At 42.5% G+C, this 23440-nt stretch overlaps 1 protein-coding gene across 2 annotated transcripts in view; it reads right to left on the bottom strand.

Annotated features, from left to right (window-relative positions):
• Smg1 (SMG1 nonsense mediated mRNA decay associated PI3K related kinase) overlaps positions 1 to 22676 on the bottom strand; it is a 108603-nt gene extending 85927 nt beyond the window's left edge. The window contains exon 1 of one of the 2 annotated variants that reach the window (XM_008826929.3): positions 22245 to 22676. In XM_008826929.3, coding sequence (XP_008825151.1) covers positions 22245 to 22333 — 89 coding nt within the window. In that variant the 5' untranslated portion in view covers positions 22334 to 22676. The remainder of the gene's footprint in view (positions 1 to 22244) is intronic. The other variant, XM_029560539.1, reaches the window with a different exon arrangement.
• Positions 22677 to 23440: the final 764 nt, after the last annotated feature.

Below are 23440 nucleotides of genomic sequence, written 5' to 3'. Positions count from 1 at the left end.
AAAGCATTACCATTGAAATCTACCTGATGACTTTATACCCATGCTCAGATGCCAAGGAGCTCAGAAATTAACCGACTGTCACTAGTAATAATCAAAACATGAAATTTTTTAAAAAAGAAAGTAACATGGTACTGTTACAAAGTGGAGGAATTAAACCCCTTCCTACATTGCTGGTGGGAATGTGAAATGATACAGCCACTTCAGCAATCAGTTTGGTCATCCTTCAAAAGTCATAAAATTATCATGCAACCCTTAGCAAATCTCTCCCAAGGCATATGCCCTGAAGAACTCAAATTAAGTGTGTCTGGATAAAAACACCCAAAATTTTAGTTTCATCATGCTAGACAACCAGAGTCAAGAGGCAGCTAGCCACATGTCACTAAAGGAAGAGTACATAAACAAATGGAGAGCATCTACACAATGGAATACAACTTAGAAAAGCTGGTACATGTCACAAGGGGGTGAACGTGAAAAACATCAGATTGAGTGAGATAGGCCAGCCACAAAAGGACACACATTACACAATTCCATTCACATGATACACACAGGCCTGGGGCTGCCAGGGGCTGGACAGCAGTAAGGATGGGAGTGGATGCTTAATGAATACAACATTTTCTTTTTTTTCTGGGATGATGGAGAAAATTTCAAAGCTAGCAGTAGTGATCATGACTACATAATATTCTGAATGGCAAAACAGTAAATTTATGTGCCATTTACCACACAAAAACAAAATCCACATTCTTCCTTGTGACATTCTTGAAAACACAGTGTGGCACTGGCTAGCAGAAATTGACTTCCGACTACAAAAGGACACAAGGGATTTGGGGGAAATGATTACAAGCTTGTGGTAGTTACACTACATTTGTCAAAACTGTTAAGAACTACACAGTACCATTCACATAAAGGATACATACTTCAGTAAGTCTAACTTTAAAGATGTGTTTTTTTCTGGTCTTTTTGAGACAGGGTCTCCCCCATAGCCCCAGCTGGCTTGGAACTCTCTATGCAGACCAGGGTGGCCTTGATCTCACAAGATCTGCCTAACTCTGCCTCCCAGAGTGCTGGAATTAAAGGCGTGTGCCACAATGCTCAGCATTATTTTTTAATTGTGTGTCTGTGTCTGTGTGTGTATGTGCCGGTATGTCGGGTGTTCATGTCAGTGCAGGTACCAGAAGAGGCCAGAGACATCAGATCCCCTGGCGCCTGAGTTACAGGCAGTTGTGTGTCACCTCCATGTGGGTACTGGGAACAGAATTCAGGTCCTCCATAAGAGCAATAAGCACTCTTTGGTTGGTTTTCTTTCTATTTTTTGAAATGGTCTCACTACATAGCACTTGGCCGGCCTAGAACTGACTATATAGGCCAGGCTGACCTCAAGCTCACTGATCCATCTGCCTCTGCTGGGATTAAAGGCATGTGCCACCAGCAGTAAGGCCTCTTAACTGCTGAGCCATCTCTCCTTTTTTAGGCTAAGCCTGAAACTAAACTCTGTGGCAGAACACTCCCATGACATGCATGAGGCCCTGTGTTCAGAACTACAAAATACAAACATCTTCCTTTACAGTAAAATCATGAAAGCCGAAGATAAAATTTATTTTGAGTAATTCAGCATTTCATGTCCTATACTGCCTACCATACTCAGCCATTCTACAGGAAAAAGCAAAAATACAGCACAGGCTTAACATCACTGCACTTCGATGAAATAAAAGCTGCTGGCATCAGAAATAACCAATAGGCCTAAGAAAAACTGGAACTAAAAGCTCACAAAGGTTTCATCTAGCAAAGGCACACAGAGAAATTTAGACCAGTAAGACAAATGTCACCTAAACAATAAAAAAGTTCCAAATTCCTAGCACAATAGCAATCTGTCAATGCCTGAGAATTTCTGAGATGGTTCACATGGCACCTTATTTAAATCATGATTACATTAGAAGTTTATAATCACCTTTTTTTTTTTTTTTGGTTTTTTTGAAGCAGGGTCCCCCTGTAGCCCCAGCTGTCCTGGAACTCACTATGTAGACCAGGCTGGCCTTAAACTCACAGAGATCCACCTGCCTCTGCTGGGATTAAAGGCATGCACCACCATGCCCGGCTTACCTACCTATTTTGATGGTGGTTAAAATTTTCATTAACCACTGAAAGGTAATGAAAACAAATTTAAACAGAGTTAAGCAGTAGGCTAGTAAAACCAGTGAATCACTAGCCCAGGAAGATATGAAATCCACTGTTAACTTAAGTGCCCCGAGGTACATACCTCAGCTGCATAATTCCCTATCTAACAGGTGCTGAAAACACTGAAAGCTGTTAACATCTGCCATATTGACTCTCCCAAATAAATGTGAACTCGGTGTTCCTTTAACAAAACTAATTTCACTTATGCTAAGTAACTGTTCACCTAAAAACAAGTGTTCAAGCTCTCTGCCTTTATTTTTACTCCAGAGACCCTGCTTCAGCTCTGGTTTGCTTTGTGTTTTGCCATCAAGCCCTGGAAGTACTCTAGAAACACCTCATTGCCTGGTAAATTGCCAGGACTGAAAGGAAATCTCTTACTCTATGGCATCCCCAATAGAGAAAGGACAAAAACTGAAGATCTACAAAGAACACTCCTTCCCATGTCCCCCCAAGACTTGCCAGTTAAATACCAAATACCCCCGTAGGACAGAGAAATTAAGAATTACTCTGAGTTACACATGTGAGAATCCTGAAAAAAAAAAAAAATCTAAAGCAGGCACTATCATCAGGGAAAGCGAACAATGGTGTTCTATTAACCTAAGAAGTTTAAAAGTCCTGAACACACACAAATGATTGCAGTCTGATAATGTCCTCCAGCCATCTAGTACAAGCACATCCCCCAAGGAACTGCAGGTTTTTAATGATTCTCTAACAATTACACATCTAAAACTCTCCTCTTTAAAACTGACCTGAAGGCTGGGGCTGAAGCTCAGCAGTAGAGTATGAGGCATTGAGGGACGCCTTAGATTCAATTGCTAACACAGAAGAAAATCATTACCATCATTATTCTAAACACACTACTAGCTTTTAAAAAAATCAATGTGCACGAAAATTTAATCCCAGCACTCCAGGTGTTGGTCTATACAGCAAGGTCCAGGCCAGCTGGACAGGGAGACTCTGTCTCAAAAAAACAAAATGAGGGCTACAGAGAGTTCAGTGGCCAAGAGTACTTGGTGCTCTTTGGGAAGACAGGAGTTCAATTCCCAGCAAACACATGGAGGGGTTAACAATTGCCTGTAACTCCAGCTCCTAGGAGATCTGACACCTCTGGCCTCCATAGCCACCTGAATTTATGTGTATGTACACTCATACCCGCACCCACATAATTAAAATGTAAAATAAAATCTTTAGGGTCTGAAGAGATGACTCAGAAGAGCACTGGCTGCTGTTGCAGGACCTGGGTTCGATTCCAAGAACCCATGTGGTAGCCAAAAACTGTTCATAACTCCAGTTCCAGGAGATCCAACGCCCTCTTCTGACCTCCTTGGGCATTGCACAACATGGGTGCACTTACACACATTCAGGCAATACAGTTATACACATAAAATAAAAATGATAAATTTTTTTTTACAAAGAAAAAAATTAGAATATTTTTTAAACCTACCAAAATACAAATGCTATATAAAAAATAACACTGTCACCTTTTTATTTTTTGAAACAGAATCTCTCTGTAGCCCCCAAGCTGGCCTGGAACTACCTATAAGGACCCAGCTGACCACATCTCACAGAGATCCACCTGCTGCTGCCTCCCCAGTGTTGGCTTTAAAACAACAACAAAACAAACAAAAAAACACCAGGCGTGGTGATGCACGCCTTTAATCCCAACACTTGGGAGGCAGAGGCAGGTGGATCTTTGTGAGTTCCAGGCCAGCTGGGGCTACAGGGAGACCCTGTCACAAAACGACAAAAATGAATGAATGAATGAATGAATGAATGAAAATTTTAAAAAGCCGGGCATGGTGACTCATGCCTGTAGTCCCAGCACTTGGAAGGCAGAGGCAGGCAGATCTCTGTGCATTCAAGGCCAGCCTGGTCTACATAGTGAGTTCCAGGACAGCTGGGGCTACAGGGAGACCCTGCTTCAAAAAGACAAAAAAATTAATTAATTAATTAAAACAATGGGGCTGGAAAGATGATCCAGCAGTTAAGAGCACTGGCTGCTCTTGTAGAGAACCTGAGTTTCATTCCAAGCATGCACATGGCAGCTAACAACAATCCACAGCTCCAGTTCCAGGGGATCTGACACCATCTTCTGACTTCCGTGGGCAGTGCACAACACAGGTGCACTTACATATATACAGGTATGAGATTACTCATACACATAAAGTAAAAATAGTAATTTAAAAAACCATGAAACTGGTCAAAGAAACCTGATGTGGTGACCAAAACTCATTTGTAAAACATTAAGATAAACAAGCATGTAGTCTGGACAGATGCACTTTTAGACAAGACCGGCAGTTCAGGGTGGCATGGCTATAGACTTGGGCATGCACACTTTCAAAGAACACTATTTTCAAATTAGAATTCTCAAATGTGAGATGGTATACCCACAAGTTTAGAGTATCAGAAGAACAATATTCATCCATGTAAACTACCCTGGCATGGCTTAACCTGTTACACAGGTTCAAATGCAATGCAAACATGAAAAGGCCTTACTGATAGTTTCGTATTCCACACCAGTTGACTCTCTTCAAGAGGAAAACACTGCAAGAAATATCTAGAGTGAGTTTTTAGTTTATACATATGACCCAATCTTCTTAAATATACCTTAGAAGAACCTCTAAACACTTTGATTCTATTTCTAACTTTGCCAATGAATTATACTAAGACAGCAAGTGAATTTTTAAATAAACTCTAGTTCAACATGTAGTAACTCCTACAGGGCACATCTCCTTAGGTATTATCCTAGGGTTTAGAACTGCTGTTAAAATACAAGTAACGAGGACTTGCCGGCAAGGCTGAATTCAATGCCCTGGACCCACATGGTGAAAAGAGAACCAACTCCGGCTGGTCTTCATATACACACACACACACACACACACACACACACACACACACACACACACAATCAACATTTTAAATGTTTTTTTATTGGAAAAAAAAAAAAAAGGTCTCAGATAAATCTTAAAAAGTATAATGTTGGGGCTGGAGAGGCAGCTCAGGGGTTAAGAGCATTTGCTGTTCTTTCAAAGGACCTGAGTTCAACTCTTAATACCCATGCAGCAGCTCTGTCTCTTCCAGCCTTCCTGGACACTACGTACATACCACTAAAGACTGGCAATCTAAACACTCGTACAAATAAAAATAAATAAGTCATTTAAAAACAGGTATAATATAAATCAAGTATATAGAAAAGACACTTGTCAAAATAATCACACTATTCTACTGTAGGAACATTCAATAAAGTATGGACAGATATTTAATAAAAATAAAAATGAAAAAAAAACATTAGGAAGCAGCAACAGAGCTAGTGATTGGTACTTCACTGTATTCAGCATGAGCCAGAAATATTAATATGCTCAGATTTAGCTTAAATTTAAGAAGGCTATAAAACAATCTAGTAAGTCATTTCAAATCTACTAAGTCTACAAAAACTTTTTTGTTACATTTTATACTAAATACTACTTTAAACAGATTTAAGTAGTTTAAAAACAGTTTTATAATTCCCTGTCTATATAAGAAACAATGTTTCTAGACATAGAGTTCCTCAGAAATGGGGATCATTTGCTCATTTTGAGTAAATTTATACAATTTAACATAGTAATAAAATCTTAATAGTGTGCACACATTCTTACAGTAATATGCAATATCAATAAATCTTACCTGTTTAGAAGATGCAAACTCTGCAGAGTATAACCTTTCCAGGATTCTAGCTCCCTCCGTACCACTCCCTACTACTTTAATAAAATAAGGGGCTGGAGAGAAGGCTCAGTGGTTAAAGGTACCAGTAGCTCTTGCAGAGGACCCGGGTTCAGATCCCAACATCCAGAGGTTAACAACACCCATAACTCCAGTTCCAGGGGCTCCAACGCCTTCTGACCTCTGTGGGCATTGCACAATACAGGTGCATTTACATGCATACACTCATACACATAAAAAAATAAAACTATACATATGCACTATAAGTCTAGGGAAGAAAAAAATTCAATGATGTTCTAAAAAAATTAATTCTTAAATTCTTTGTATAAAATATTTTATTTATGGCCGGGCGTGGTGGTGTACGCCTTTAGCCCCAGCATTTGGGAGGCAGAGGCAGTCGGATCTCTGTGAGTTGGAAGCCAGCCTGGTCTACATAGAATTCCAGGACAGCTGGGGCTACAGGGAGATCCTGGCTCAAAAAGATAAAAAAAAAAAAAGTTTCTGTTTTGTTTATTCTTTTTATTTTATGTGTATAAGTGCAATGCCCAGAGAGGTCAGAAGAGGGCATAGGATCCCCTGGAACTGGAGTTACGGACAGTTGTTAGCCACCGTGTGGGTGCTAGGAACCAAACCTGGGTCCTCTGCAAGAACAGCTGGTGCTCCTAACGCTGAGTCCACTGCTCCAGCTCTTGCTTAAATTCTAGCTGCGTGATAAAAGTTAAGCAAAGTACACACTGCCTTTTAACTACCCAATATCAATTTAATTCCATTTGCTCCTGTCCTCCAATGTATAACAGTCACAAACTTAGATTATTTCCCCTGGCTTATACTTTCAACTGATAGTAAATTCTTAAAAAGTAAATGGCTAGAGAGATGGCTCAGTGGTTAAGAGCACTGGCTGCTCTTGCGGAGGACCTGGGTTAGATTCTCAGCACCCACATGGCAGCTAACAACCATCTGTAACCTCAGTTCCAGGGAATCTGACACCCATTTCTGGCCTCTGCAGGTATTGCATGCATGGGTGTACTTACAAAAATACATGCAAGCACACTCATACACATAAAATAAAAATAAATAAAAGAATAAATGGTAAGATATGGAGGGGAAAAACAAGCATGATTTGGCTCTATGTTGAAACTCCTCCCTAGCTAACTTGAAGCTGGCTTGAAGGGCACACACTAGGAAACCCAGAAGCACTATACTACAGAGCAGTCGCTTCCACCCCCATCATGCAATACTTGTAAGAAATTTAAGTTTTATGAGTTTCACTCCATATATTTTCTAAAAGACTTGACACAAATTTTATGAAATTTTTATAGCTATATTAAACATATTTTCATACTAAGAAAACAAATTTTGAACATGTGTGGGGTTAACTCCTAAACATTTAGAGGAAGAAGGTGAAAGAGCAAAGGTCTTTAAAGTTCCAAGTGGGGGGGGGGGAGCTACAGAGATGGCTCAGTGGTTAAGACTACTGGGACTTAACCCAGCACCCACGTGGCAGCTAACAATCGTCCTAACTCCAGTTCCAGTGAATCTAATGCCCTCTTCTTCTGACTTGTGTTGGATAGCTTTAGTGTCAACTTGACACACCTGGGTTGAGGGAGCCTCAATTGGGGAATTTCCTCTATTGGACTGGCCTGTGGCCATGTCTGAAGGGCATCTTGATGAGTGATGTGGGAAGGCCCAGCCCACTGTGGGTGGTGCCACCCCTGGGCAGGTGGGCCTGTGCTGCTGAGCAGGCTGAGCAGGGGCCAAAGAGAGCAAGCCAGTAAGCAGAGTTCCTCCATGGCCTGTGCTCCAGCTCCTGCTTCCAGGTTCCTGCCCTGAGTTCCTACCTTGGGCTCCCTGATAAACTGCGACCTGGGAGATGTAAGCTGAATAAACCCTTTCCTCCCCAAGTTGGTATTGGTCAGAGTATTTTGTCACAGCAATGAATAAACTAAGACAGTACTGCACGACACAGGTGCACCTACATAGATGCAGGCAATACACTCAAATAAATATAAAATAAAATTCCAAATTTGGATGTGAGATTTGGGGGTAGCTCAGTGGTAGATGGTCTACCTAGCATGAACAAGACCCTCAGGTTCCATCCCAGCACTGCAAAAAGTTAAAGTATCTGCTTCAGACATAGCAACTCAGCATTTATGTAGCACTTTTAATAGTTTTGAAAGTAATCTTCCAAAAATTATTTTAACCATCATCTTCAAACCACAAGAATTTTTTTTTTTTTTCTCTTTTTGAGACAGAGTCTCCCTGTAGCCCCAGCTGGCCTCAGATTCACAGAGATCCACCTGCCTCTGCCTCCCCAGTGCTGGTACTAAACACATGCATCACCACAACTCGGCCAAGAATTCCTTTCTGATAGGGACAACTGGAAATGCCAATACAAAAGACTTGTCTTCTTACTCTGTTATTTCAAGATACCAGCCTCTCCTAAGAGAAGTATTTGTGAAGGACAAATACAAAAACATAAATGGGTTCTTAAAAGTAAATGCATCTGAGACAGGAATCTAAAGCATCAGGGTTTTATTTCTAGTACCAATGCCAAGAAAGCAGGCAGGATCTCTTTTCTCTAGTCTGTGGATTAAACCAAGTGCATCATGTATTCTAGGGAATGTTCTACCACTAGCACCAGTCTTTCAGTTTTTTTGGTTAAGACAGGGTCTTCCCTGAAGACCCAGCTGGCCTGGAACTCAATACACAGACCAGACTGATCTGGAACTCACAGAGACCTGCCTGTTTCTGCCTCCCTAGTGCTGAGATTAAAGGTGTATACCACCATGCCTGGCTTTTTTTTTGGGGGGGGGGGTTCAAAATAAATGAAGAGTGCATTTTAAGAGCAGGCACAATGGTATACACCTATAATACCAGCTTGTGGAAAGCCAAGGCAGAAAGTAGTACAGATCTGAAGCCAGCCAGAGTTACATACTGAGAACCCTGTATCCAAAAAAAATAATAACAAAAAAGTACATACATTTGGAATATCTAACCCTCCAAAAAGAAAACGAGTTAGCTTAATTTAATCCATCAGCATTAAATACATTATGCACATCTCACAAACACACACACACACACACACACACGTAATAAAAAAGAAAATGGTGGTGTGGACTTGTAATCCCAGGACTGGGGAAGAGGAAACAGGAGGATCTCTGGGGCTTGCTGGCCTGCTACTGTAGACAGTCATTTCTAGGTTTAGTGAGAGCCCTTGCCTCAAAAATATGAAAAAATAAAAATTAAAAAAAAATTAAATAAAAACTTTTAATAATAATAACTGGGCTCAGGTAATAAAGCACTTGCCTAGAAAGGATGAAGCTCTTGATCTGTTCCCCAGCATCACATAAACTTAATGTGGTGAAGCATGCCTGCAATCCCAGCACTTCAGATCGAAGAGGCGGGAGGTTCAAGGTCAAGGTCATCCTCAGCTACAATTTGAAGCCAGCTTGAGTTATAGGAGCTACTATCTCAAAATAATTAAAGCGGGACCAATGAGATGGCCCAGAGGGAAAAGGCACCTGCTTCCACATCCAATAACCTAAATTTATTCACTGGGACACACATGGCAACAGAGAACAGATTCCCCCCAAATTGTTTTCTGGCCTTCATGAGGACATTGTGGCAGGGGTGTGTGTGAAACTGTTGGATCAGAGGGCATTGTGTGTGTGTGTGTGTGTGTGTGTGTGTGTGTGTGTGTGTCTCTCACACAAAATAAAAAAATGTAAACAAAAATAAATGAAAAGAATACCAACTGGCAGGTGGAAATTCTGTTACTGCTATACCCACACCATAGTACTGTGTTCTCTGCAGAGTACTAAATAAACTTGGGCTGGAGAGATGGCTCAGCAGTTAAGAGCACTGGCTGCTCTTCCAGAGGACCCGAGTTTGATTCCTAGAACACACATGGTAGCTTACAACTGGCGAAACTCCAGTTCCAGGGGGATCTGATGTCCTTTTCTGACCTCCGTGGGCACTGCACTACACGGTACACTTATACACATGTGGGCAATACACATATATATGAAAAATAAAAATAAATCAAAGAATTTAATAAACAAACTCGTCTTTTTTCTTGAAACAATAAAATAAAAAATACTGTTGTTCTTCCAGAAAACCCAAGTTCAGTTCCCAGCACCAGCAGATAATTCACAACCACTGAACTAAAGGCCCTCCTCTGGCCTCTGTAGGAGCATGCATACATGCACAAACGCACACATGAAACAGAGGTGGGGGGAGACCCTGCCCCTCCCCCCAAACAATAAGAGGCTGGGATGCACTTTCGTAGCAGCGCATTGCCTAGTATGCACAAGAAAGACCCTGTGTTCCATCCTCAGCAACACACACAGTGTGTGCTCACCCCTTTCAAAATGGAGAATAATAATGCAATTATTGTGTCCTCAACAACTTAGATAAAAATTCAAGGAAGGAGCCAGATGGTACAGGCCTTTAATCCCAGCACTCTGAAGGAAGATGCAGGCAGACCTCTGTGAGTTCCAGGCCAGCTGGAGCTACAGGGAGACCTTGTCTCAAAAAACAAAATGATTATGTCATTATTTGGATAATCAATAACACTGTAATGTATGATATCTTATTCTGTTGTATTGTTTTGGTCTTTTTGAGACAGGGTCTCCCTGTAGCTCCAGCTCTCCTGGAACTTGCTATGTAGACCAGGCTGGCCTCGATCTCAGAGATCTGCTCTGAGATCTGCCTCCCAAGTGCTAGGACTAAAGGTGTGTGCCACAACATCTGGCTTGTTTTATTTTTGGAGACAGGGTCTCACTATGTAGCCCCAACTAGCCTGGAACACAATATACAGACCAGGCTGGCCTTGAACTCAGACATCTACCTGCCTCTACCTTCCAAGTGCTGGGGTTAAAGGAGTATACCATCAAGTTCTGATGTTATCTTTTTTTCTTTTTTTTTTTTTTTTTTTTTTTGAGGCAGGGTCTCCCTGTAGCTCCAGCTCTCCTGGAACTTCCTACGTAGACCAAGCTGGCCTTGAACTCACAGAGATCTGCTTGCCTCTGCTTCCCAAGTGCTGGGACTAAAGGTGTGCACCACCACACCTATAATCATTTTTAATAGAATACAAACTGTGATTCCTTTAAACTTGACTTCTGAATAAACGCTGTCTCAAGTTTCATAGGCCTGCTGTTGGGAAATCTGCTAATTTTCATTTTTTCTCACAGTTACCCAAAGAACAATAAAGACAACGAGAAATGCAAGTGAACTCTCTACAATAAATTCTAGAATTTTTGTTTTCTTTTCAACTAGTTTTTTAATTGTGATAGCAGTAATTAACTTTGAATCTGAAATCATCTAGTTAGAAAAGACAAGGTCCTACATGTACTATGTATTCATACTAACCTCCAAAGATATAATTTCTAACATGATTCAAATTTCACTTTTTCATAGAGTATGGACATTAAAATGAATGAAGCAATCCACTATGCTCTCGGAAACTGTTCTGGAAAATTCAGGTTTCATTCCTCCCAAATATTAAGTGCACAACTGTCAAGAAGTTAAGTTTTCCCCAGGCATTCAAATGGAATGTCAAACACTATTTAAATAATGTGTATAGATACAACAGCTATGGGGCAAGAAACCAAGATATAAAAGAATTTTGGATAAGGGCTGGAGAGATGGCTCAGAGGTTAAGAGCACTGGCTGCTCTTGCAGAGGACCCAGGTTCAATTCCTAGCACCACATGGTGACAAACAATCATTTGTAACTCCAGTTCCAGGGGCTCCAACACCCTCTTCTGGCCCCTGTGGGCACTACACACATGGTGCATTTAACACACATACAGGCAAAACACTTATACACATAAAATAAAAAGAATTTCAAGGGGCTGGAGAGATGGCTCAGCGGTTAAGAGCACTGACTGCTCTTGCAGAGGACCTGGGTTCGATTCCCGGCACCCACATGGCGGCTACCAACTGTCCTTAACTCCAGTTCCAGGAGAATCCGAAGCCCACTTCTGACCTCCGCGGCATTGCACAACTACGAACCATCCTTAACTCCAGCTCCAGGGGAATCTAAAGCCCTCTTCTGACCTCCGTGGCATTGCACAACACGGGTGCACTCACATACATGCAGGCAACATATCATACGTGTAAAATAAAAATAATAAATATTTTAAAAAAGAATTCCAAATATAAGAGCAAGGTGTTTTTCAACTATAAATCTATGAATCTTAAATTACTATACTCTTCCTTCTATAAAAAATCTGCCTACCTAAAAACATAGTTCCCTCAAAGCTGCATGATCGGCTCTGTTTAATTTGCTGCCTCAGGCTTTAAATGGCCAGCTACAAGAGGAACAGGTCCTTTCTAAATGCCTCCCACGGTTAACAGAGCTATAAACCCTGGAGCTAACTATAAATATAGAAATGAACATGCAGACTCAAGTCCCAACTCTACCATCTATGACCAAAAGTATATGTGAAGAACACGGTATGTGTACTGAACATTTAGGTTTTTTCTTACCATCATTCCCTAACCAGCACACATTTATATCATAGTAGGCATATGGCATCTAGGGATGCTCTCAAGTATCTCTGAAGATCTGCATGGGATATATGCAAATACTATGCTTTACAGAAAAGATGTGAGCATCCAAGGATTTGGATATCTGAGAAGAATCCTGGACCAAGTCCTCAGCAGATAGCAGAGGACATCTACATTTACACTTCAAATATACACTGAAGCTGGGTGTGCTAGTGCACACACACCTTTAGAGTACTCAAGGCAGAGGGAGATCTCTGTAAATTCAAGGCCAGCCTAGTCTACAAACTATATTGATGCTCTGGCAGTGTAGAAGGAGGGGATACAGAAGTAAAACATGAATTACATAAGATCCACACACATGAAAGTCATGCTTGATTGAGGATTTTGGATAGCAGTTAAGTACTATAAAGAAAACCCAAATGAGGTGTTAAAGGGTCTGCTTCTCTCTCAAGGCAGTGTTAAGAGCAGCAAGTATGCCACTCGGGAAGAACAAACCACCACAGCAGCAACAGGGACCACCAGGGAAGCAAGGACAACATACACAGCTAGGTGTATGTGGTGGCACACCCTTTAAGCTCAGCACTCTGGAGCGGATCTCTGTGAGTTAGAGGCCAGCCTATCTCAAAAAAGAAAAAGGAAAAAGAAAAAAAAGAACAGCATATGCAAAGGGCTTTTGGCAGCAATGAGCTCAGGTGGGAAGATGCATCAGGGCGATACAAGAGAAAATGACAGTCTCTGTTCTGGACCCAAACTAGTCAGAGAACAAAATGGACAAGCACATTGATTTTCACTTGAGCTCAGCCACAAACTTGGAAAGAGGGCAGATCACAGAAGGCAGAAGAAGCAGGGTTAGGGGCAAAGGAAGCGCAGCAGAGATGGTGGAGGCTAAAAAACAGAGCAAAGTCACAATGGATACTAGGAGAGGGGAGGGGAGTTCAGGAACCTCTAGCTCTCAGAATATAGCCAAGTGAAGACCTTCCAGAATTCAGATACCCAAAAAACAGTAACACAGTAGGTCCACCCATCTGAAACTGTTTTCAAATAATCCACTTAAGTTTGTAAAGGAATAATAAATACATTGAAGATGATGTGATTCTCAATTCTCATAAATTTTAAACTAGTAATAGAGAAATACAGAGAAAATATGCAAAGATCTTCTCTCTGCAAAATATTTCAAGGCAGGGCCAGGCAAGATGGCTCAGTTAAAGGCACCTGCTGCCAAGCCTGACAACCAGACCTCAATCCCCAAGGCCTACACAGTGGAAGGAGGAAAAACTCAGTTGTCCTCTGACCTACACACACAATTTTAAATGTTAGCTGGGCATGGTGGTGCACGCCTTTAATCCCAGCACTTAGGAGGCAGAGGCAGGCGGATCTTTGTGAGTTTGAGGCCAGCCTGCTCTACATAGTGAGTTCCAGGACAGCTGGGGCTACAAGGAGACCCTGTCTCAAAGACAAAAAGGGGGGGGGAAGACTGGAGAGATGGCTCAGTGGTGAAGAGCACTGGCTGCTCTTGCAGGGGACCTGGGTTCAATCCCCAGCACCCAATGGCAGCTAACAGCCATCCATAACTACAATTTCAAGGAAATCAACACCTCTGTAGGCATTGCCATGACACAGGTGCACTTACATACATGTAGGCAATACACTCAAACACATAAAATTTTAAGTAGTTCTAAAAAATATGATTTCAAGACCTATCTCCCCAACACTGTTGCTTTGAGGGGTATGGCATTCAACTGAAAAGTCTGTCTCTTGTTTGGAATCATGGTTACAGAGGTATACACATTTATCAAAAATCTCTAAACTTAAGAACTATAATTACATAATGGAGTTTAAATAAAAACTCAATTTCAAAAGATACATTCAATAACTAATAGAAGATGGAGCAAAACCAACTTTGTCAAACCAGACTGTTCTCTATAACAAGCTAAGAACTGCTTACACTCTAAATTAAAGGAATGAAACAGAAAACAAAATACAGTAAGCTAGACTACTTTGCTCTTGGGTCTTTATACAAGAGTCTATTTTGTAGTTCCAAAAATAGTATGAACTCTGAGAAGAAAAAAAATTCTGAGAAAAAGTCAAATTCAGGTAACCAAAATAATGACATTATAAAAAGACAGGAAACAAACAGCTTGTGTGAATCCATAAAGGGAAGTCCAATAAAGGGAACTCCGCAGATTTATTTTAGGTAATTAGGATAGGGATAGAAAGCAACCAAGTGCCTGTTAAACAGCAGGCAGGGAAGGCAAGAAATCCTAGCATGTTAAGAATTCCATGTCCCTAAAAGAGTGTGTGGACCACACAGGTATGACATTTCATGTCGTTTCCTACTTGAGGTATGAGCAAAAAGCAACACTCACCTAAGTGATCATCCTTAATCAATACCACCAACAAATGAAGGAGTTCTGCTAGTGGAAATTCCCACATATTGGGCTGAAAAGTTTCTTCTGAGCTTTAATTATAAAGACTATATTACTTAGGTCCTCAGCAGCCTCTTGTCTAGACTATGCCAACCAACAGTGGTTACAGATCCAGATGCTTCAAGAACCAACTAGATGTAATCTTAAATTAAGCCACCTTTCTAATGACAGTTTCAATGGTTCCTCAAAGCCACTCCAAGAATGCAATCAAGGTCAACAGTGTGGTTCCAGTCCACCCTTCAGCTTCACCACTCACCTATCCTATTCATACTTAGAGCACCCTGGACTCTAAAGAAACTGAGACTGTTTTATTAAGGACAGCTTGCATTTTACCATATGCTTTCTTTCCATTTTGCTGAGATTTCCTCCAAACTTACCATCTCAACTATATAGACCGATTTTATCACTGCACTGTCTCCTACTCAATTGTACAGCTTTCCCTCCTCTAACTTCACATTTTAAACTCTAATAAATAAATAAAAATAGATCAAGAATTATAACATACCATATATTGCTTTGCCATTTAATTTCAAAACTAATACTTTAGTGGTCTCTATGATCAAACCCATGTAGATAAGACCTCACTAATTTAGCACAGTGTGTCATTTTTAAGCCATTCCTGATTTCTTACACTTGCCTAAAACTTCCTTGATAGGTTAGCTTTTTTTTTACACATTTAATTTTTATTTATTTATTTTTTCATTACAGCTTTAATATATTCAGTAACAATTTCCAGAGCAAGCATATATCTCTTTCAAAAGTGGCTGTAAATTTTTAGGTTCACAGTTGAATTAATACAGTCATACAATACTGAACTCAGTATAAACCCTGTAAGACATAAAATTGAATGAGTTTTTAACCTTTAAAGATCTCCATTTCATTTTAAAATATGCTGTTTCCTACATTTTTAAAGCTACTAACACTTAGATGTTTGCACATATGTCTTTAATCTCTACATATCTTGATTATTACTAGTCACAGTCAGTCACACTCGGATCCTTGGCACCTAAGTATGGATATAAAGTCATCAGGTAGATTTCAATGGTAATGTTTATCACCTCTACTAATTAACATGAAATAAACTTTTATGCTTCCTCCTCAAATGTCTTTTTTAAAAATTTGTTGATTTTGTATGTGTGTGTGTATATATTTCATACAGGACATCCCACACAATCTTATTCATCTATATACCCACTTCCCAAATGGCACCCTCCCATAGCCTCCCCCCACCCCACTGGAGCCCATATACTCTGTCATCCCCGTTACTGTCCACTGTGTTGTCAGCGCCCCTAGCCATTCCCGAGAGCTTGTTCATCTGCTGAATCTAGTCAGCCTATCTAGAGATCCTCGTTTTAGGAAGATCAGCTGTTCCTCATCTAAGCAGCAATCAGTTGTCAATATTCCTTTAGATAAGAATGGGGTCTGCTGTTCATTTTCCCAGTTCTATGCTGGGTTACTGTCTGGGAGTCTTTTGGGCCGCCCTGGCCAATAACTCAAAGAAAGGTATCTCCTGTCTGGCATTGTTTCTTGCTATGTAGCCTTTAGCTATACATATGGACTCTTAAGAAATTATATTGGCCCCTTTAATCTTTGGTTATACTTTCCTTTCAGGTGTTTAAGACCCTACATTGGCCCAAATAAACCAATTTATTTTTACTCTTAAGGTCATTTGAGGATCTGTTCCTCAAGGGTAACATGGACTTAGGAGGAGCCCCTGGCTCCTTTCTTTTACCAGTTCTGCCTATATGAAGATAACTCAAAGGTCCTGCTCAACCATAGCTGACTTCACTTGGAAGCATGGAGGAAATGATTCCTCTGTGTTATCTCTCCTCTTTGTAGACTGGACACTGGTTAGCTTTTTAAAAGATTTACTTACTTTTATTTCATATATAGGAGTGTTTTGCCTGCATGTATATAAGTGCACCATGTGTGTGAAATGCCCATGGAGGCCAGAAGAGGGAGTGAGATCCCCTCTAATTGGAGTTACAGAGTCACCATGTGGGTGCTGGGAACTCAACTTGGGTCCTCTGCTGAGCTCTCTCTCCAGTCCAATAAATAGGCTTATTTTTTTCATAAATACTCCTTTAAAATATCAGTATTTACTGATGAGAACATTTTCACTGAGTTAAGAGTATTTCACAATCTTTTACTTAAAATTTAGAACAGTAATTTCAGTCACACTCCAATTTTAAAAAGAACTAAGGGCCAGCAAGATGCTCAGTGGGGGAAAAGGCACTTTCCATGTACAGGACCGGAGTTCCAACTCCCCTCACAAAGGTGGAAGGAGAGAACCAACTTCACAAATTTGTCTTACCTCCACAGATACCATGATTCACATGCTCCCTACCCCCCAACACACAGTGTTTCACAATGCTTTGGTTTATAATGAAAATGTTAACTTCCCTTTAAAAATATATATACAACTGGCTGAAAACTCTTAGTGTACTCAGAAATGTAGACCTGATAATCGAGTATGGTGGCTGGGGCTCCTGCTACTTGGGAGGCTGAGTCCAGGAGTTCAGGTCTAGCTTGGGAAAATAGACCCAACTGACTTACATACATACTGACATACTGACATACATACATACATACATACATACATGTAAATAAATATTCATTAAATTCTATTTAAAGTTCAATTAACAGTGATGAAATATGTGACTTGTATTTCAGCATATTATGTACCTATGGACATCAGACAGTACAAACTCACAAAAAGGTGAAAACAGACAATTCTCGTTTCAAAAATTCAGCTTCTTCAGGCCCGCTGGGACTATAAGGAGACCCTGTCTCAAAAAGACCATGGTGGCACACATCCAGCACTTGGGAGACAGAGGCAGGCGGATCTCAGTGAGATCAAGGCCAACCTGGTCTACATAACCAAGTTCCAGGCCAGATGGGGTTACACAGAGACCTTGTTGCAAAACAAAAACAGAACAAACAGAACGAAGAAAAAAAAAAAAAATCCAGCTTCAGCCTGTAATCCCAGCATTCCACAGGTTGATTTGAGGCAGGAAAATCAAGGCCAGCCTGGACTACAAGACCCTTGTCTCCAAACATAAAACCCAACTTCTCATATCAGACATACTAGTATCTGACTCTAATTTCACATTCCATCTTTTGGTCTGTCACATGGGACGTTGTATTTTTGAGAACTTTGATCAATCTACAGTCTACTAAAAATGGTAGTTAATTCTAATAATCAGTTTCATCCACCCATTAGAAGTCTAGAAGGTTGATGGAGGAGGACCTGAAGTTTGAGGTGACTTGGGTTGCAGAGCAAGACCCCCATCTCCAAAAAAGGAAAGTCTGGACAGATAAAACTCGGGCACAACAAGACACCCAATATATAACAATACGTATCTGTTAAATAGGACCCTAAGACTTCCAAGTGTAGAAATAAAATCTACTGAATGCTTTTTTAAAAGATTTTTATTTATCTATGTGTGTATGCCATGTCCACGCAGGTGCTCTTGAGAGTCCAGAAGAGGATGTTGGATCCCCTAGAATTAGAGTTACAGATGGTTGTAAGCTACCCAACAATGGGTGCTGGGAACCGATTCTCTGGAATCACAGCAAGCCTTCCTAACTGATGAGCCCATCTCCCCAGCCCACTTTAAAAAAAAAAAAAAAAATTAACCTTAAAACAGTGTTCTAGCTCGACACATGGCACATGACTGTAACCCCAGTACTCAGGAGGTGAAAATAATAGCATCAAGGTCAATCTCAGCTACCAGCAAATTCAAGCTCAACTTGGGCTATCTGAGATCCTATGTTAAAAATATTTTTTTACATTATCTCTTGTGTATGGAGGACAACTTGGGGGAGTCATTCTCTCCTTCTACCACATGGTGGGTTCTGGGGATCAAACTCAGGTCACCAAGCTTGGTGGTAAGCACCTTTACCTGTTGAGATATCTCAGCCCCCCCCCAAAAAAAATTTAAGCATTCTGATTTCTGTCTTTGGGTGCAACTGGATTCTTTTCTAAAATAAAATCAGGAAAATGATGGTTTAGCTATTGGCAGTGTAAGTCTCTTTTCAACAGAAAGTGATCTAAAAGGTAGCATTCCTGTTTCTCTGTATGGGGGGGGATGACCCAGACACTCAGAGAATCCCAAAACCTGTCAACTTTTTGTCTGGGATAGTCACAGATTGCAAGTAATTATAAGACTAACCAAATATCACTTATTTGCCTAATCATTCTTTTCTTCTTTGTAGGATTGTCTTGCTATTATAACCTGGAACTTACAATCATCTCTCACCCCCTCTGCCTCCCAAGTACTGATGAGAGGTATGCAGCACCCTAAACATTCTAAAATGTTAACAGTACATTACTGAAAAGGAAGAACATAAGCCAGTGCTCTGTAAATGCTTACTCCTAAAGGTAAGTTTCTGGTGAAGCCCATCTACAAATTTGCTCTATTGCCTTAAGACACTAGTCTATTCAGTCACCTGAGACACTTCCTGTCAGTATCTATAAGGTATTCCGTCAACTTTGACTGACTCAACCACACGTTCTTCCCAACTAACTGGCAAGCTAAGATTAAAAGAGGGAGACAACTGCTTTGTTGTTTTTTTTGTTTGAGACGGGGAGCCCAAGCTGGTCTCAAACTATGTAAATCAAGATGACCTTGAACTTTTTTTTTTAATATTTTATTATTTTTATTTTATGTGTATTAGTGTACTGCCTGCATGTATGTTGAGTGCACCATGTCATGCAATGCTGTGGCGGTCAGAAGGCGGCTTCGAATTCCCCTGGAACTGGAGTTAAGGATGGTTCGTAGCCGCCATGTGGGTGCTGGGAATGGAACCCAGGTCCTCTGCAAGAGCAGTCAGTGCTCTTAACGGCTGAGCCATCTCTCCAGCCCCGACCTTGAAGTTCTAACCTTCCTATCTCCACATCCCCAGTGCTGGGATTATAGCCACAAGCTACACACCCTAGTTATGTAGTGCTGGGAATCAAATCCAGGGCTTCTTCAGAAATGCCCCAGCCAAGAATTGCTTTTGTAAATCCTACTTTCTCAAAAGCCCAAATCAAGGAAAATAGATAACACCCTCCTCAAAAAAAAAAAAAAAAAAAAAATTAGGTACATAAAAAGCAAAAACAATTTTTTTAAAAAATTAAGATCATTCAAAATGAAGGTGGACATGGTGATACACACTTATAAAACCCACACCTGAGAGGTACAGGCAGGAGGATCAGGAGTTCAAGGTCATTCTAAGCTACACAGTGAGTTCAAGACCACCCTAAGCTACCCTTTCTCAAAAAAGACAAGGGAAAAAAAATCAGAGGAGGGCTATCATCAAGATGGCTCATCAGGTAAAGCCTGACTACCTGAATTCAATCCCCAGAAGCCCAAACGGGAGAAGCTGAGAATAGACTTAAGTGGATCATTCACTGACTTTCATTTACTTGCCTTGGCAATCAAGTGTGCTCCCATGCACAAATAAGTAAACATTAAAAAAATAATAATAATAAAAAAAAAGCTTTGGGTGAATTACAGTCTTCCTGCACTTAAAAATGTTTGGTAAAATAAAGTAACTAACTTTAACCAAGTAGGAGGATCAACCTCCATTCTGTCAGTTAACCATTGTGTGTTACCTTTTTGAACAAACGGGACAGAATAACCCCAAATTTTATTAAGAAAATTATGGCCTAGCAAACATCTTGAGATTTTTCTGACTACTTAGCAAATCAACAATGGTGACCTTGCAAATCTTGCACATCTCAGACTATCTACTACCTAGGTATTGCCTTCTGTAACTGTTACAGAGCTCAGCTCCATAAAGAGCTTCTATCCCCCACACACACACTCTCTCACAGCCAGAAAGAAAAGCACCTGAAACAAGCACAGAAAGTATTAGCAACCTGTGGACATATTCCGGAACTATATAAGCTATTCCACTTTCTACCTGTCAGCTAGGAAGTCAGGTGACCCCCAAGCATGCGTCTAGAACTCTACTACCCCTTTTTTTAGAATTACAAGGGCATTTTAGTCCTCTAAAGGATCATTAAATTCTCTTAAATAATCAGCTCACAGATGCTGAAAAGTAGGAGAAAAATCATCTGTTAAACAAGAGCTCTCAAAGGTCAAGTTCAAGTTCCACCCATCACCTAGAGTGTTAGTTGCTTAAAAACAAATTTCACACATTTCAATAAAGGTGAAAACAAGCATGTCCATTTTAGATAACTAGTCAACTTGTTTTATTTTAAAGCACTTCACAAACCCTTACACAGGAAAAGTCAAAGCTGGTTAACTGCTTCATATGAATTCTAACTCAGGCTTTCATTTTTAAAATCATTTAGTCACAAAAATCAGTTGTATTTAGAAACACACATTAAATAAAATACGTTTACCTGGATTAGTCAAAGATTACTTCAATTTTTCTGCCAATTTTTTAAATGTTACATTCTAATGTCTTATGAAATTTTCCACTTCCAAACAATTCTTAAATTAGTAGGAGTATCTACTAGACGGCAAAAGATGCCCCAATAACGCGTGTGTTTTCCATCTACAGCCAATTTCTGGACAATTACAATGTGAATGTGCTCCAAAGACTGATTCAACTAACACTAAAATACAGACATATACATTTAGGAAGTTCTTGACACAAAGAAACAATAAATCCTAAATTAAGCACAACTGGCCCATAATCAGAAAGACATGGGGAGTAAGTTTTTCAAGTTAATGCTCCTAATATTTCAAATTCAGCCAGGTCCCAAAGCAGTCTGAGATCAACTCCTCCAGGCAAGAGGAAATTTCTGTACTCCTGAGTGCCCCAAGTTCACTCCCAAGTGTCCAGGTGAACTTCTATTCACCAGAAAAACTGCTCTGCACTAGGATAAAACTTTAAATTTCCCAGGACTAGAGTAGGTCGATTCCGTTAACAGCCACACAATCTCTTTCTTCTGGCCGACTAACGTCCTGCCTAAAGCCAAAGAGGGGCTCAGTGGGAGGTTGGGGCTTTTTAAAATATGAATTAACACGTGGGAGTGCGGGAGAGCAAGGCTGCGGTGATCTCTCGCGTGGGACTCAGGGAAGAGTGAGGGACCAGGGAAGCACGTGAGTCGCGGAGGGTTCTGGAGTCTCAGGGTATTCCACCTCAAATCGCAACTTGGAGAGAAAGTGCACGTCCCCCCACCACTCCCAGGCGTCCTCCTCCACCCTCCCCGAGCCAGTGCCTCCGCCGGGCGCCGTGGGTGCCGGCTCCAGCCCTCGGGCTCACAGGCAGGCAGCGGGAGGCACTTGGGCCTCGGCTCCCCGAGGCCTTCCTCCTCGACCCGGCCGGGAGGAGACCCAGGAAGCCGCGCCCGGTTCCAAGGGGCGGCGGGCCTAGGCCGCGCCTCCCAGCCCCGCGGCCCTAAGGCCTGTGGCCCGGGGGCTCGGCGAGCAGGGGCCGGACGGCCGGGAGGGGGCTCGGCGCAGTCACCCACCTGGGTTGCCAGTCATTCCAGCTCCGCGGATACTTGGTGCCGCCGCCGCCGCCGCTGCTCAGCCGAGACCCCGGGGCTCTGCGGCTCATTACCTTCCCCGACACGACATGGCCAAGCGCCGCCGCCCGAAGAAGCGCGAGTCGCCGCCTGAACCGGCCGCCACCGACACTCCGCTCCGGCCCGGGGCTGAGGAGGAAGCCGAGGAGGCGGAGGGCGGGGGAGGCGGACGGCCGTTCCGGGTTCCGCCGGAGCCCGCAGCGCAGAAGCGGGAGGCGGAGGCAGGGGAGGCGACGTCTCTTCCAGGGCCGTACGCGGCCCGCGACGCTGGGGCCCAGGAGGACGAGGACGGCGAGGAGGCGGTGGCGACGGCTCTTCACGCTCACACGGCCACGGCTTCCCCGCCTCCCAGCTCCGCCCGCCGCGCCGCCGCTGCCGCACGGCATGCTGGGAACGAGGGGCGGTGCCGGTACTTGCAGTGCCAGGGGGAGAGGGGCGGGGCGATGGGGTGAGCCTGGTCTGAAAGCGGGGCCTTGCACCGCCCCTCCTGAGGTCAAGGCGGGGCTCTGGCAAAGGGGGCGGGATCGTCTCCGACGGGTGGGGCAGAATCCCTCCGAGCCTGGGGAGGGGGCGGAGCTTCGGGAGAGGGGCGGGACCGGAGCCTGGGGAATTAGAAGGGCTGGGCTTCTACGAGAGGGGCGGGGTCTTGTCTGCGGGCGCGGCTTAGTGGGGCTAAGGGCTGGGGCTTGGGAGAGAGCTCGGAGCGGAGGCTTGGGGCCCCGCCGCAGGGGATCATGGGAGAGGGGATCGCAACCCCGGCGTCTACACGCGATCTCCCGCACTCTCCGAGGGCCCGGCGTCAGGTGTAAACAGGCGTCCAATGGAGGGCTGCGGGAGGGGCCCTCGCGTGCGCGCGCTCACGGACATGTCCGCGGTGCTCAAGTGCGCCCACCTGCCCGCCATTCCCGGAGAGAAAAAGTGAAGATGCCGAGATCGAGGAGGGGAAAGTGGGTCGTCGCCATCCCAGCCCCCACTCCAAGTGTCATCGAGTCCTGACACCTTTCGTCACAACGTGAAAACCAACAACAACAATTTCCTGCCACGTGAACTGTGCTGTGAAGTCCTCTCAACCTAGCACTTGCCCTCCTGAGGGGGCAAGCCGCACCCCACAAACTCCGCCAGAACTTGCTAAAGCATCC

The sequence above is a fragment of the Nannospalax galili genome, unplaced genomic scaffold (genome assembly GCF_000622305.1).
Source record: "Nannospalax galili isolate Female #2095 unplaced genomic scaffold, S.galili_v1.0 scaffold172, whole genome shotgun sequence".
Taxonomy (NCBI): Eukaryota; Metazoa; Chordata; class Mammalia; order Rodentia; family Spalacidae; genus Nannospalax; species Nannospalax galili.
Note: the sequence above shows the minus strand (reverse complement) of the source record. Positions and strands in the feature narration are given on the sequence as shown.